The sequence below is a fragment of the Pipistrellus hanaki genome, assembly GCF_964339955.1.
Source record: "Pipistrellus hanaki genome assembly, chromosome: 1".
Classification (NCBI taxonomy): Eukaryota; Metazoa; Chordata; class Mammalia; order Chiroptera; family Vespertilionidae; genus Pipistrellus; species Pipistrellus hanaki.
Window position 1 is genome coordinate 186,226,945 of NC_140503.1, and position 17,297 is coordinate 186,244,241.

Below are 17,297 nucleotides of genomic sequence, written 5' to 3' on the forward strand. Positions count from 1 at the left end.
TGACATTTAAAAAGCAGTAGATGACTTTAGTGGTAATACTTTTGAAAGATAACATCTTTAATATATTTAATTACTTCATAACAATATGCTGGTAAGTACATTTCATAAAATCTGCAATGGTTTTGACAGTATTACATGCTGCAAAATATATTTTGTGACTTATTGATATAATTCTAGCAAAGATACTATCTAATCTAATAATAGAGTAATATGCAAATTAACCATCACTCCAGTACACAAGCCATGCCCACCAATCAATCAGAGACAGTATGCAAATTAACTCAACAAAGATTGTGGTTAATTTGCATACAGGGAGGGAGGGAGGGAGGAGTGAAGACTGAAGATAAAAGCAAGGTGGCTGCAGCTGTGCCTGATGGAGGGAAAGCACTGGCAGCACGTGTGGAGTGGGACAAGGTGCGCAGCAGCTGTGGAGGCAGCTGGGGCAATGGTCCCAGCAGGGCAGGAGGCAACTAATCAATGTTTCTCTCTCTCCCTTTCTTTCTTCCTCCCTCCCTCACTGCCTGTCTGTCTGTCTCTCTCTCTCTCTCTCTCTCTCTCTCTCTCTTCATCTCTCTAAAATCAATTTTAAAAATATCCTTGGGTTAGGATTTAGAAAAAAAGGAATAGGTAAGGCTTCTAACATAAGTATATAAAACATGTCAATAATAAAATATTTGGGCTTAACAGCTATAAACACCATTTTAGTAGAATACTTGATAATCCCATATATAAGACACTATGGGATACTTGATACTTGAAATTGTTTTCTCAGCGATCTTTCCTTCTTTTCTCCCTGCTTTGTCTAATTTAAGTACTAGTTATCTTTTATATTTTGAAGTTGATAGGAGATAAGAGAAATGCTTGTAGATGATACTGTTTGCTATCACATAACTCAGATTGCTTAATACGAAAGCCATCTGTTGTCACTAGACCAGAATGAAATTGATTTGCTTTGCCGAATTGAGGCAGTAGTGGGTGTAGGAGTGAGAAGGGAGTATTTTTGACAGATAATTAATTTTTGACAAATATTGGAAGTATTGACCTTAAAATTTCAATTTCTAAATGTTTGCCAAGCCTGTGCAATGTGTAAGAAGATACCTTTCCTTCAGATTCCAATAGTAATCCTTCTCTGTTCTTAGAGAAATTAATATTTTCTCTCCTTATTTTGCATGGAGGCACTAGAGTGACTTTTTTCTGTCCTTCCCTAACAACTTCAGAAATATAAACTCATAATTTGATTTCAATGTTTCTGATCATTTAGCTCTGTAGCTTCGTACATGTCTGATGCTTCATTTCCACCAGTCAGTGCACTCAGTCAGGGAGCATATTTTGTACTCTACTCAGGACTTTATAAACTTTATGTTTTAGCCTATTATCAATGCTTTTGAAAAGAAGCCATGTCTTCTCCTGGGGTTATAGAGTTGGTTAGGCACATGGTTCATTGAGCTAGCAAATTCAAAATTTTACGTTGTTCTCTGAGGACATAGTTGTTGAGGGAGGGCAGAGGGCACAGATGCTCAAAAGTTTGGTAAATATGAGTTGTGTGGTCCACTCCTCCTAATGACTTGTGACCACCTTTCTTGGTGCCTGTCCTTTGGTTGTGTGCTGCTGTAGCTGTACCGGGTGGCAGCACTGCAAAAGGCAAGTCTACCTTCCTACTGGTCTTTGTGTTTGCCACGAAGGGGCAAGTCCTGAGCAGGTGGTATATGTGTTTGTGTAGCAAATGAACTAGTGAATGAACCATTCTCCCTACAGATGCTTGAGAAGGAAGAAACTAGGCATGAAAGGAGCCTTCTTGAAAATTCACTATCTGAGGTGTGAGCATGATGTATTTCCATAACACCATTTCTCAGGCACTGATAAAATACTAACGTGGCAGAAGTTCTAGTCACCTCCTCACCCTCTCTGTCAAAGTCATTACATCACCATTTCACACTGCTTCGCCTCCCGTGAACACCTTACTGTGTCCACTCATCAGTTCTGTTATCCAGAGACCAGAACTCTGCCATATTCAGAATGCCCTGGGTCTCTTGCATCTAAACCTACCTTCATTTTCTCTGACTTCTTCCCTTGATATTTGGATTCATGGCATATGACAGACCCTCTTCTGTGTACCTGACACACACTGGAGGCAGTCTCTCATGGTTTTCCCTAAATTGGGTTGTTCTGCCAAATTTTGCTCTGCAGGAATTTGTAAATAATAAATTTCTAATGATTAATGTGGCATGTAAATTGAAGCCAATCCCCATATGAATTTATTGTGGTTGAGCTCATTCTCTTTCTAAATTGTAAAAATGTGCTTCTGGTTTGTTTGTTTTTTTGTTTGTTTTTGTTTTTGTTTTTTTTATATATATGAAATGCTGCTCTGGCTAGCATGCCAGTATTTCTGGTGGAATGACAGTTTCACATGCAGTGACAATAAGGAAGCCTGGGAAAGGATGGGGTTCAGGTACAGGAGAAGAAATATATTTGGGAGAATTAAAAACGCCTCCTGGTGAATTTTTGGAGAGTTCGTTCTAGGTCTGTGAAATATGCCATTGGTACTTTAATGGGAAGTGCATTGAATCTATAGATTATGTTGGGTAGAATGGACATTTTAATGGTGTTGATTCTATCAATCTATGAACATGGTATGTTCTTCCATATCAGTTTATGTCTTCCTCTATCTCTTTTTTTAGTGTCCAGTAGTTTTCTGAGTACAGGTCTTTTACCTCCTTAGTTAAGTTTATTCCTAGGTATCTTACTTTTTTGGTACAATGGTAAATGGGATTGTTTTTTAAATCTCTCTTTCTATAAGTTTCCTATTGGTGTATAAAAATGCCATATATTTCTTGGCATTAATTTTGTATTCTGCTACATTTCTGAATTCATTTATTAAGTCTAATCACTTTTTTTTTATGGAGACCTTAGGGTTTTTTAAATATGTTTTATTGATTTCTTACAGAGAGGAAGAGAGAGGGATAGAGAGTTGGAAACATCGATGAGAGAGAATCATCCATCAGCTGCCTCTTGCACACCCCCTACTGGGGATGTGCCTGCAACCAAGGTACATGCCCTTGACCGGAATCGAACCTGGGACCTTTCAGTCCGCAGGCAGATGCTCTATCCACTAAGCCAAACTGGTTTTGGCAGGGTTTTCTATATACAGTATTATGTCATCTGTGAATAATGACAGTTTTACGTCTTCTTTTCCAATTTGAATGCCTTTTATTTCTTCTTGTCTAATTGCTATCGGCTAGCACTTCCAGTACTATATCGAACAGGAGTGGTGAAAGTTGGCATCCTTGTCTCATTCCTGTTCTTAGGGGAAATGGCTTTAATTTTTGCCCATTGAGTATGATGTTGGCTGTTGGTTTATCATATATGACTTTTATTATGTTGAGGTATGATCCCTATGTTCCCATTTTGCTGACGGTTTTTATCAAGAAAGGGTGTTGGATTTTGTCAAATGCAGACCCCAAATAGCTGAAGCAGACCTGAGAAAGAAGCATAATGTAGGAGGGATCTCAATACCAGATATCAAGCTCTATTACAAAGCCACTGTTCTCAAAACTGCCTGGTATACTGGCATAGGAACAGACATACAGACCAAAGGAACAGAACAGAGAACCTGGAAATTGACCCAAATCACTGTGCTCAATTAATATTTGACAAAGGAGGCAAGAACATTCAATGGAATCAAGACGGCCTTTTCATTAAATGGTGTTGGGAAAATTGGGCAGATTCATGCAAAAAAAAAAAAAAAAATGAAACTAGACCACCAACTTACACCATACACAAATTAAACTCAAAATGAATAAAGAACTTAAACATAAGATAGGAAAACATACTAATAAAAATATTAGAGTAACTCCCAGGCAGCAAATCTCAGACATATGCTGAAGCAATATCTTCATCGATACAGCTCCTAAGGCAATGGAAACTAAAGAGAAAATAAACAAATGGGACTACATCAAAATAAAAAGCTTCTGTACAGCAAAAGAAAATATCCACAAAACAACAAGGAAGCCCACTGCATGGGAAAACATATTTGTCAATGTTATATCCGATAAGGGTTTAATACCCACCATTTACAGGGAACTCATACAACTTAACAAAAAGAAGATAACCAAATCAAAAATGGGCAATGGACCTAAATAGACACTTTTCAAAAGAAGATAGAAGGAAGGCCAAGAGACATATGAAAACCTGCTCAAAGTCACTAATCATCTGAGGAATGCAACTCAAAATGACAATGTAGTACCATCTTACACCTGTCAGAATGGCTATCATCAACAAATGACAAGTGCTGGCGAGGATGCAGAGAAAAAGTGCACTGTTGGTGGGAATGCAGACTGGTACAGTCACTGTGGAGAACAGTATGGAGTTTCCTCAAAAAACTAAAAATGGAACTCCCATTTGACCCAGTGATCCCACTTCTAGGAATATATCCCAACAAACTAGAAACACCAATCAGAAAAAATATATGCACCCCATATGTTCATAGCAGCACAATTTACCATAGCTAAGATTTGGAAACAATCTAAGTGCCCATCAGCAGATGAGTGGATTAAAAAATTGGTACATCTACACAGTATATTACGCTGTGGTAAAAAAAAAAAAAAAAAAAAAGGGAGGAATTCTTACCATTTGCAACAGCATGGATGGAACTGGAGAACATTATGCTAAGTAAAATAAGCCTGTCAGAGAAAGATAAAAATATCACATGATCTCACTCATTTGTACAATATGAACAACATAAACTAATGAACAAAAACAGATCCAGAGAAGCATCAATCAGATCGTCAAACCTTAGAGGGAAGGTAGGGGAGGGTTGATGTAAGGGGAAGAGGTCAACCAAAGGACTTGTATGCATGCATATAAGCCCAACCAATGGACATAGACACCAGGGGGGTGAGGGAATGAGTGGGAGAGTGGGGAGTGGAATAATGGGGAGATAAGGACACATATGTAATAACTTAATAAAGAGAGAGAAAAAAATGCCTCCTAATGGAATAGATTTGCTTCTATAAAATGCTAGGTTTGGGTATACTCCCTGAAGGATAGTGTGCATGCAATCTATGGGTGAGAATGCGTGAGAGCTTCGGCTATGACAACTGACAGCACATAGACCACCTGCTCAGATGCTGAGGTTAGATGAGGGCCATCCTTCCTACAATTAGATCAGCGTTTTTCAACCGCTGTTCCGCGGCACACTAGTGTGCCGCGAGATGTTGCCTGGTGTGCCGTAGGTGCAGACAAGACAAGAATTTTATAATTTTTCACTATTTTGTTTACTTAATATTTCATAATAAAGTAATTATAAAATACTTTCTTTGTGTTTATTTGATTCCTATTCAAGAGAATTACTTTATATATAGTCAATATAGGCACAGAGTTAAGTTTTTTAACATTTTCTAATGGTGGTGTGCCTCGTGATTTTTTTCATGAAACAAGTGTGCCTTTGCCCAAAAAAGGTTGAAAAACACTGAATTAGATTAACACCTTGTTATAGTTTGACATTAGGCATTAGAATAAGTATTTAATAAAGCAACTTCTCTCTGTTCCATTTTAATTGGGGAAAAGACAACATGAAATTCTTTTCAACTAGGAACATAGAAACAAATAACGGGTCTCATTTCCACCTCTTCCCATCCTTTTCACAAGCGGGATTGGTGGCTGATGGCCACTAGTAAGGCTCCTTTCCCAAAGGGCACATAGTTGCTTATCTCCCACTGGAAACCAGTTCACCTGCAATGTCCTTAGTGAGAAAGGTGTTGGGTTGGTGTGGGTTGAAGATGTTTTAGGTTGTAAGCTGAAATGACCTGCTAACAGGGCTGAATCTGCCTGGTTCCTGTTCAGTCCAGTGTTGTACAAAGGAGCCAGAGGATTAGTCAAAGAGCCTTAAAATAGCAGCACTTTCCTGGCTTCTGGAAAAAGTGAGTGCCCTGCCTTTATGGCTCCCTCGAGGTATCTCCACATCTGTTTATCCAGTGGTCCTCAACAAACACTCTGCCATATGTACATCAACTTAATTGTGATAGCTCAAAAGGTATTTGTTTCCATGATGTTAAAAATTGGGCTTAAAAACTGAGCACATATACAGCCTAAATAATTTCAGACACCTCTAAGATTAATATTTTTGAATTATTACAAAGATCTTAGGATTATTTCAGTTGAACTGGTTAGATATTTTCCACAATAGCTATGGACAGAAAGGAGGTATTCATTTGTGGGGGGAAAAATAACTCCAGATTGTTTTTCATTTGTCCTATAAATAAAAATTGCACATAGAGGAGCAAAACCCATTGAGGAAATTTAAAGACATAGTTGAAGGAAAACATAGAGAAGGAAAACATATGTGATTCAAAGTTAGGACATTCGTTATTCACTTCATTAAGTACTTACTGAACAACTACCTTGTGTAAGACCCAGTGCAGAAAATGCAGACAGAAACCAGTCTTGGTTTTTGCCCTATAGCAGGGGTCTTCAAACTACGGCCCGCGGGCCACATGTGGCCCGCAGAGGAGTCTGATCCGGCCCGCCAGGTTTTTTGGGCAGTGAGCGCAGCCCAGGTGTTACAGTAGGAATTAGTAGTTCATATAGTCCGGCCCTTCAGCTCTCTGAGGGACCGTGATCTGGCCCCCACTTTAAAAAGTTTGAGGACCCCTGCCCTATAGGATACTGTAATCTGGTAGGGAAGACAAGATGCTCACTCATATTGAATGCAAGATAGTGAAACAAATAAGGGGCTGGATGAGAGAAGTGGGGGTTCAGAAAAATCATTTGTGAGGTTCTTGAAGGACAAGTGGAATTTCAGTAAGCAAAGCTATCGGGTGGTAGCAGTGGGTGATCCAGAAGGATGTGGGAAGGCATGAGCAATATTCGGGGAAGAGCAAATATTCAGTTTTGGCCAAAGCTTTGGATATATGTCAAGGAGTTGTGGGCAGGCATGGGAAAACTTTTGAAAACCAGGTGGAGAATTTGGAGAGAACTACTGGAGATATGGCTAGGTTCCCACTGGTACTTTTGAAAGAAGAATGTGAGAGCTATATAATTATGGAGGGGGGACTAGGACAGTGATGACGAGAAGCCAAAGGGAAATGCACAGTGGGTAGATCCAGTTGGGTGTGGCCAAATGCTGCTGAAATGAAAGAGGACCAGGACCACAACTCTCAGTAAATTCAGCATTTCAGAACTGACATTTCATTGCTAGAGTTCCAGTTCTTTTTTTTTTTTTTTTTTAATATATTTTATTGATTTTACACAGAGAGGAATTGAGAGGGATAGAGAGTTAGAAACGTCGATGAGAGAGAAACATCGGCCAGCTGCCTCTTGCACACACCCCCACTGGTGATGTGCCCGAAACCAAGGTACATGCCCTTGACCAGAATTGAACCCGGGACTCCCCAGTCCACAGGCCAACGCTCTTATCCACTGAGCCAAACCAGTTTGGGCAAGTTCCAATTCTTAACTGGAGAGCAACGTGCTGCTATGAAAACTGAAGCCTGGTGTGAGGAATGGGGGAATGGATGACTGGAAAGGCCGAGGAAGGAGATTCTTCTTTCAAGAAATTTCTCAGTGAAATAAAGGAAAGGGTGATGTGAGCAGGATTGAGAGAGGACATCTTAAGAAAAGGGGATTGCTCACCCTGTGCTCTGATCACATCAGCTCACCGCTTCTCGATCTACTTGCTGGGACTCACACCTAGAGTTTGTGTAGGCCTCGCATGGTGAGGATCACTGGTAAAAGGTTTATAAGCAAATCGGTGGAAGTAGTGCCTGCTAACTGCATACCAATGTGTAGAATGTGGACGAGAAGGGACTATGGAATGTTTCCTTTGTTCTTTGTGTCTGTTGACTCCACGCAGGTCCATGTTCACTTTGACCTTTACCGGCAAGTTTATGCAAGAGACTTTGTTACAGAAAACCAAAGAAGAACAAAGCAATACTTAGAAAGATGGAGTTATACTTATTATGCGTGTGTCCAGAGGAAAATGTCTCTCAAATTCTGAGCCCCAACATGCAGGAATTTTCCCTATTGATATGTTTTTACCTTCTTTGTCTCCCAAATATGGGGTGTTTCTAGCCCCTTTTGCAAGTTCTTAAAGAGCCCTTATGTGCTGGACCTTGAGACCTCAACCAGAGGCCTAGCCTGGCGCCAGCACTGATAACCTTGTCTGAGGAAGGTTTAATGGCCTCTCTGAAGTGGGAGTAGACTTAGCAAGCAAGAATTTACAGAAACTAAGTAGCAGGGTTAAAATTTCAAAAAGCGGTTTTTATATAAGAAGGATGCTTCAACTTGAGTGCAATGTCAGTTGTGCCTCAGTGAGGTCTTTGCCTTAAAATGGTCTTTGCAAGTAAGGTTCTACGTGGTGAATGAACTGATGCTTTCATATGGACATGCTGGTTTTACCTTCTTTACCTAGAACTGTAGTTTGAGCTGCACTCTTCTTGATGCACTCAAGTTCCCTTCAGGACTTATCCCCAGATAGGACTCAGCCACCCTACCTTTCCTGTGTTTTCTCTGTCCTCTGTGACACTGGTAGTGCCATTGTCCTTTCCGATAGCTTCCTCTTGTAACTCACTTCAAGAAATGGCTTGATTGGCCAGGAGCAGCATCCCAGTGACCTTCTGTAATGGCCCCGGTGGTAGATGGTTTTGATTTCCCCAAAGCCGGTGTTAGACCTCCACTTTTGCATGTTTGACTGGGTCCTGAGAGACAGCCAGTTTCTGCAGGGCCTTTGATTGGGGAATTCCCAAGCAACTCGAACAGAATGTTTTCAGAAACCCATGATGACAAAGCTGTTAATAGTATTCCTGCTAAAGTAAAAGCAGGTTATATTTGAGGTATTTGTTTAGAGTCTGAGTTCTCCTTTGCATATTGCCAGACTAATTAGATGTGTGGAAACTCTACCAGGTGCATTTGGCTGGGGCTGCGGGAGGATGGGGGAGGTTTGCATTTAGAATAACGTGCCGTTAAAATACCCTAAGATAGGCCATTCTGATAGTTCTTGCACAGCTTGCTCTCACTCTGCTTCAACAGGTGTCACTAATCATCTCCTCCAGGGCTCACCTTCTTGAACTGTTACACTCTGGAGGCATAGTCAGTATACGTTGGGCCCCAGAAAGCTAAAAGTTCAGCAAGGGACCCCGCTTGCACAATTACTTGCTTCTGTTGCATGCACCTCTTGCAGACACCAGACAGGTGTTACTGGACAGCTCCTAGGGTCAGAGGGAGAGGGCAGTCCCCACTTCAATTCTTGTCATGCTTGTATGAATGAATTCAAATGAGTGCCAGGTGACCGTGTTGTGGTAATGAAACCAGACAGTGAATGGGTTGGGCTCCTGTCACTACCTGAGCAACTAAGCAGAGACAAGGTTGAATTGTAAAGAGCATTTTGTTTTCCAATATTGTTGGCAACATGGGAGAGCAGCAGGTCATCCACAAAAATCTGCTCCACCACCGCCACCTCTCCCCCACTTAAACCATCTGCTTAAATTGGGTAGAAGGACAAAATTACAGGCAATTTTGGGCTGCGGGTTGCAAAGTGTGGGCACTCTGGGTGGTTACCTATTCCAAGCAACAAGGATGTTAACGTTTCCATGATGATAGGCAGTTCTCAGATAAGGAGAATGGACCACATTTCGAGGTTAACTCCCAAGTCTTCGAGAGTACAGTTCCCAGCCTGGCCAGATGTGCCTTCTTTAATCAGAACAAAACAATCGCAGTTAACAGAGCATGATCAATATTTCTTATAATTAATAGCTAGTCCCCACTATTCTATTTCTCCCTCCCACCCCAAACAGTAAAGCCAATTTATTAAGAAAGTTATTTATTAAGAAAGTAAAACATGCACATTGATTAAAGAAGCAAGGCAAGCAAATCTATCATCTGGCATATTGCGCTGATGGACTCTCTTAGCAAATCCAAAAAGCGAGTGGGATGGGGGGTTTCTCTGCCTTACTTTATACATTTCTGTCTGTGATTTAAAAATTCCTCTGCCAGCCAAAACCGGTTTGGCTCAGTGGATAGAGCATCGGTCTGTGGACTGAAAGGTCCCGGGTTCAATTCCGGTCAAGGGCATGTACCTTGGTTGCAGGCATATCCCCAGTAGGGGGTGTGTAAGAGGCAGCTGATTGATGATTCTCTCTCATCGGTGTTTCTAACTCTCTATCCCTCTCTCTTCCTCTCTGTAAAAAATCAATAAAATACATTTTAAAAATAAATAAATAAATAAAATTCTTCTGCCAGATGTCTTGGTACAGATTAATTTTCACACTGCTTTCACTCTGCTGTGGCATCCCCAGAATTCTGAGGAGCACCAGCCAAGCCCGCTGCCTTTTCTGTGGGAGGAGATAAGGCAGCACTCTTCCTTCCCCTTCTCCCTCCTCTCTGCTGCCTTTGGAGAGCCATTAACCACGTGGTCTCCTGTGTCCTTGGTTGGGGAAGATAATGGCTTGTTATTTACATGCCAGCTGCAAACTCTCCAAACCGCTTGGCCTTGTTTCATTCTCTGTCTCAGTTTCCCTATTTCTCCTGCCCTGGAAGGTTCCTACCTTCTCACTGTCCTGTTGCACTTCCTCTTACCGGGGTTGAGCTGGGCCAGAGGAGGTCAGGGATTAAAAATAACCAGGCTGCTATTCCCGTTCACCAGCAGAATACACAGGACACTGTTTATTTTCATTGTTCTTGAAATTGGATGTTTAGGCACCAGTTCCGAAGTAAATACAGCCATGAATTGTGTGATTGACTTTTGTCCTTGACCAGCACTCAAGCCTGGATTTGTATAACAAAAAGCTGTTTTATGTTGTGAGCTGGTTTTTAACTTCACCAGATCTGTATGATTCTCTACGTCCGAAGATGGCATTAGCCTAACGTTTGAACAAGCGGTGCACTTCTCTATTTCTGTGTTGGGGCTTGTATTTCAAGAACAAGGGAAATGGATGGTGGGATGGGAAGAAATATGCCCTCAGGTCTAGGAAGCCTGGGGATACGTATCCAGGGAATATGGAGGCCACAGGTCCCTGCACCAGATATTGAATAGCAAGTGTCTTCCTTGCCTTCACGGCAGTGGTACTCTGCTTGGGTAGAAGTCTAATTCAGCAGTGTTGGCGGTGATGAGAATGGCACCAGGTGTTAGACTGGCAGAGACAGACAGCAACCTCAGTTGAGTTCTGGCTAAGAAAGAGCCAAGACTCAGACTATAAGAGAACATTTATTTAGAAAATAAATGTTATAGTCAGAGCCAAGACTCAGACTATAAGAGAACATTTACTTAGAAAATCACCGAGGTGGAAGAAATGAGTGGTAGAAGAAATGGCTCAGGAAACAAGTTACAGACAAAAGAAGGACGCTTGGACTTTGGGAGTGAGGAAAGTAAAGGTGACACACGTGGGGGGAAGGGAGGAAAGAGGGGAGGAAGGCCAGTGTGCAAGATGGGTCCTCCTTCCTCGGGGCTTTAAGGGGGAATATTTTAGGGGAGGTCCCAGGAGATGATCTCAACTGAATATTCATCAGCTTTCCAGGTACGCCCTTTCAGGGTTGGGGGTCATTATTCAGTGCAGCTGGTCCTGAGGTCAGCCAAGACGTCCTGTCTGGTTTTGTTACCTTTCTGGGCCTGGAGCTGAAATACCACGGATCGCCTCGTTGTTATCTCTAGGAAGGAAAGGTCGGGGAATGACCAGGGATATTCTAGGGGAGGAAAAGGTCACCCTGGGTGTGAGGTCCCACCCTATAGTTGACGGTTGCTAGGCATCCAGAGCTTTCTACCCTGGTGACCTTCTTTTGTACTTCGCCTATTGACATTGCTCTTCTCGTGTCTAACTGCCTACCACAGAGCCAGCAATGTTTAAGGATCCTCTCCCATAGAAGAGAGTCATGTCAATATGTCTCAGTGTTGTGTGAGGTGGGAAAAAAACAACAATAACAATGGAAGTTGGAATTTCAACCCAGATGTGGATAGCTGAACACATGCTATAGCTGGCTGGACTGGAACAGCTGGACTGGAACAGCTCTGTGCTGAACGATGGCCAAGATAAGGACAAGATGGACTAGGCTAGGCGGTGATTTATAAGGTGCTCTATAGGGTTTGAAACTCCCCCGGGAGGTACCCCAGACCAACTTCTGTACTTAATTTAAGGATGTATCTAGATTGCTGGCTTACCCAGTTTAATATATTGCAAAGTCTAGCTTGGCTAATTGACAAAGGGCTATGAAATACCCCAGGGAAACTTATCCCCAGGCTTCTCCAAATTAATATTTATTGGACATATAGAGGAGGTTCAAAATCCATGCAGTGGCTTAATAAGAAGAGACCCCAGGGAACTGTGCCTAGGAATTTCTCAGAGCCCTGCTACTTGCCTGGGCTTTCCTTTTCCTGCTGTACTTTATCCGCTACTTTGATTAAAGCTTTGTGGGAATTCATACTGGAGTGCATTCTAGTGACTCCATTAACCCAAATATGTGCACCGTGCAATCATTATTAAAAAAAAAAAAATTTTTTTTAAGCATCTCTGCTCTGTCCTGAAAGCATATATGAAAAGTGGAAAACCAAGTTTCAGAGAAATAAAATTTTCAAAGGAAAGGAAGAAAAAGCTCATATGTTTGTCTAAAGCAAACATGACAAACCCCAAGGCTAACATGGGCCAAATAAACAAGGCATGTGGCCCGTGGGCCACAAGTTTGACGTGCTTGGTCTAGAGAAAGGTGGGTGAGGATGCATCCATTTGTCTTCCTTACCTTGAGAAAGTGACATGAGATGAGGAGAATGTCTTCTTTACATACCTCCGTTCAGCTTGTTACAAACATAACACTGATTTTTGTAGTTTGGGTAGAAAATGTTGCTGACTGAATATGTATTTCAAATTTTTTTAGACAAAGTTTTTCAGTAAGCCGTACCTTCCAGTGAACTCTTTGATGATGAGTTGACAGGGAACGTTTGGGTGGAGAGTGGTGAAGAGGTGAATGGGAGAATGTACTGTTGGGCTGGAGGAAAAGAGCACCTAGGAGATAGTCTTAGGACAATTAATAGAGAGGGAACTCCAGAAATGTGGTTAGGGGAAGGAGGTAGAGGCTCGAATGTGCAGAAAGAAATGATGGAAGATTGAGGAAAATGAGCAGCCCCCGGAATGTGGGGAAGTGAAGCAGGTTTAAAGGATTGTTTTCCATGCTTCCATGGATGTGCCCCTGGTTCTCCCCCTTCTTAGGGGAGCGTGGTCTGCTGCGTTGGGAAAGCTTGGGATGAAATGGAACCCAGTAGAGTGGTTCAGGGATATTTTGGGATGTGACCTGCAAACTGGCAGTATTTCAGGGAGGGCCAGTTTAGATTACAGAGCTGGAAGGGCTGGCCCTGAACTGACATCAGAGGACACTCATGTTAGTGCATCTGATGGTTACGTAACCATTTCCAAATGTTCACACTGGAATTATTTCAGTAGCTTATAACACTGACAAGTCTATTTTAAGCAAATGTTTAAATAGTCCATTGATATCGTTTTATGTAGATGCTTTTTATTGTAATCACCTATCATAAGATTTATTGTTTTCAAGTATACTATTGTTTTAGTGTACTCACAAGCTTATGCACCCATTACCACTATCTAATTCCAGAATATTTGCCACAACAAAAAGAAACCCTATACATGGAGGCAGTCAATCCCCATTCCCCATCCACGAGTCCCTGACGCCCACTAATGTACTGTCTCTATGGATCTGTCCATTCTGGACATTTTCTATAAATGGAATCGTATAAGGTGTGTCTTTTCTGTGTCTGGTTTTTTTCACTTCCTGTAACTTTAAAATTTATTCATGTTGTGTGTGTCAGCACTTTATCCCTTTTTATGGCTGAATAATATTCCCTTGAACAGATATACCACATTTTGTTTATTCACTCATTAGTTGTGTTGTTTCCACGTTTTGGTTTATAAGTAATACTGCAGTAAACATTTCCATACAAGTTTTTGTGCAAACATATGTTTTCAGTTCTCTTGGGTAAATACTTAGGAATTAAATTTCTGGAGTCTATGTTAACCCCCATGCTTAGCTTTCTGAGGGATTTTGCCAAAGTATTTTCCTATTTAGCTGGGGTGTTTTTTTTTTAACATCCTGTAAATGTTGTTCTTAATCTTAGATTTAACAGGGAGCAGGGTTGTATCTTTAGTAAACCCATGTGACTATTATGATGGCTTCATATGTCCTGAGCACATAAGAACATCAGCAATCCAGCAAGTATTTACTGAGCACCTCGGTAACAACACAGGGGATACCTCAGAGAGCAGAATAGAGAAAGTTTCCCTTGTCACAGACCTTACAGTCTGAGGGTGGAGAGAGTCCTTGTATTAACCCTCTCTCTACCAAATGTGTAGTGAAACTGGTAAGTGCTCCGAAGGAAGAGTGCAGGGAGTTCATTTATACTTGGGGATAATGGCGGAGAAGTGGGTGTCCAAAAAATTTTCTCCAAAAAAGCGATGTTAAAGCTGAAATCTGGAAAATACGTAGTTATCTAGGTGAGAGTGAAAAGAAAGAGTGCTCCAGCCATTGAAACATGTGCAAAGGATTTTTAAGCAGGAAAGAGCATGAGTCTGGGAGAGGGCAGAGGGGGTGGGAGCAGGTGGTGATGGAGAGTAGGCAGGACCTGCTTCATCTAAGGCCTTGTCCATGTTTGAGCTTATTATATGAGCAAACAGGAGTCTATTGAAGAGAGTTCTGAGCAAGTGGTGATTTTTTTTAAGTATGCTGTGTGTAAGGATATAAGGATACACATACATGGATACATCATAATACATCATTATTATTTATATGTAAAATCATTATATATAGTCATATGAGAAACTAAATTGGAAAGAGATTAAGAATAAATGCGGGAAACTAGTGATGTGGCTAATGCATACCTCTAGTTGGGAGATGATGGTTGCTTAAAATAGGGGTGCTGATATTGGTGATAGTGGAGATCAAAAAATTTTTGGCAGAATTTGAAATGCTAAGGTCATGAAACCAACAAAACATTTTTAGTAGTAAAAATTATTCTCAATTTTCCAAGTTCCCCCCCTCATATTCGCAAACAAACAAACAAACAAAAAACACTTTAAAAATGGAGATGAACAGTTAACAGTCATTAAGAGCATAATAAAACTATCAAAAAACATAATACAGCATTGTTAAACAAATAAGTTGCTTAGCAAGTATTGCCACAAAAAGAACAACAAAACAATAAGGAAGAAACCCCGCTAGAACTAATAAGTGGATTTCACAAAGTTTGGGGATGACAAGGTCAATGTATAAAAGTTTAATGCACTTTTATATACTACCAGTGACTAGTTGAAAAATGGAATAAAAAATATTGTTTACAATATAAGAAAAAAACTTAACAAGTATCAAGAAATAAATCTAATGAAAGACCCCTACACTGAAAACTACAAAAACATATTTAAGAGAAATTAATGAAGGCGGAAATAAAATCAAAGCTACAGCTCATCCATGAGTTAAAAGACTTGAGCCCCAAATCAAAATCCTGAGAGGTTTTGTGTGCTTTTTAAGAATTGACTATTTGGTTTTAAAATTTATATGGAAATGCAAAGAACTTAAATATCCAAAACAATATTGAAAAAAAGAACAAAGTGAGAAAAGACTTACCATAAAGTTACAGTATTCAAGATGGTATGTTGGTTTGAAGATATGCAAATTGATCAATGGAGTAAATACAGAGTCCGGAAACTGATCCACCAGAGTGCTCTGGTAGTTTAATGGGAGAAAGAAACATCTTTTAAACAGAATCTCAGATATGTTGATTGAAAGCTCAATGCGAAAATGCATACATATTGTGTGGTTTAGTTTAGTGTGTGTGAGATAAAAGACTAATAACCTTCAATGACTATAGTTGCCTCTGGGGATGGAGGGGTGGATTGTACAGGGGCACAAGCAATCTTTCTGGAATTCTGTTTCTTGTCCTGAGTAGTGGATTCACAGGTGTTTAGTTTTCAAAGTTCATTGAACAGAACTCTGAAGATCTGTACATGTCATTATGAGTCACACCTCCATTAACAAAAGATCTCACAGACTTGAGCCAGGTTACAGGTACCCTAAAGAAGGAAACCAGGCTGGGTATAGAGCAGTAGGAGACCATGAACACCGTAATAGGGCGGTGGCCATTAAATAGGTATATATCTGCTGTATGGCTTCTGACAAGCCTTAAGCTTGTCAGGCACTTTTCCACATCATCTTTGTGGCACTGTAATTCCTCTAGATGCTGGAGAAAGCCCTTAGCAACACCAGTGATATTCCCCTCTATTGGTGATGCTTATTGTGGGGTCTAAAATGTACTATAATATGATTGTTTCTAATTCTTTGTATTATTTTACATTTCATTGCTGTCATAATTTTAAACCTGTCAAAATGGCTCCTGGTTAAGTTATTGGAGGCTATTTATTTAAAATGGGCATTTCATCGGAAATTGGTTTTGATTAGTAGTAAAGCTGTTCTTTAAAATGTGACTTTTTTTTTCTTTTCAGTGTTGAGAAATGGTGCTTGGGAAATTGTACACTGGGAAAAGGTATGCATTGATTCTTACTGTGTTCCAGGAGAAATGCATAATAGTGGATGTAATTTTTATGTCTAATATAAAAACAAATGTCAAGAATTCCACCAATGTGAAAGCTGTCTAATATTGATATTGTAAGCATACATGGAGTCTTCAGTCAGTCATATTTTTTAATACTTTTGCCATATGCTAGAAAGACTGTTTTCTTGAAAAGTAATATTTAGACCTTTTTAATTCTTTTATGGTTAATTTACTCACAAGACCTTTAATATGGTCATTAGTGAGTTAAGGCATAATTTAGCAAGTGTTATCCATGTGTTCATATGCTATTCAGATGTCAGTTTTAAAAAGTAAGCAATTGTTGTTAGTTCTCCCTTAGTTCTAGAACAGTGGTTGGCAAACTCATTAGTCAGCAGAGCCAAATATCAACAGTACAACGATTGAAATTTCTTTTGAGAGCCAATTTTTTAAACTTAAACTTCTTCTAACGTCACTTCTTCAAAATAGACTCGCCCAGGCCGTGGTATTTTGTGGAAGAGCCACACTCAAGGGGCCAAAAAGCCTCATGTGGCTTGCAAGCCACAGTTTGCCGACCACAGTTCTAGAACATTTAACCTCTAGTCACCCTCAGATGAATGACCTTTGTACTTGGTAGGAGACTTTGGAATTGAGGCCTCTCTCCCAAGGGGACTTTGTTCCCTGAGCTTGCCAGGGCAGCAGAGATGTAGCCCACAGCCAGTTTATTGGTACTTCATGTGTCCCAGTAGATTAAAGGCCGTGC

At 40.5% G+C, this 17,297-nt stretch overlaps 1 protein-coding gene across 4 annotated transcripts in view; it reads left to right on the forward strand.

Annotated features, from left to right (window-relative positions):
* Positions 1-17,297, forward strand: part of ATP8A1 (ATPase phospholipid transporting 8A1) — a 200,481-nt gene that overhangs the window by 36,024 nt on the left and 147,160 nt on the right. For all 4 annotated transcript variants that reach the window (XM_084900562.1, XM_084900563.1, XM_084900561.1 and 1 more), the window contains exon 6: positions 16,488-16,528. In XM_084900562.1, coding sequence (XP_084756688.1) covers positions 16,488-16,528 — 41 coding nt within the window. The remainder of the gene's footprint in view (positions 1-16,487; positions 16,529-17,297) is intronic.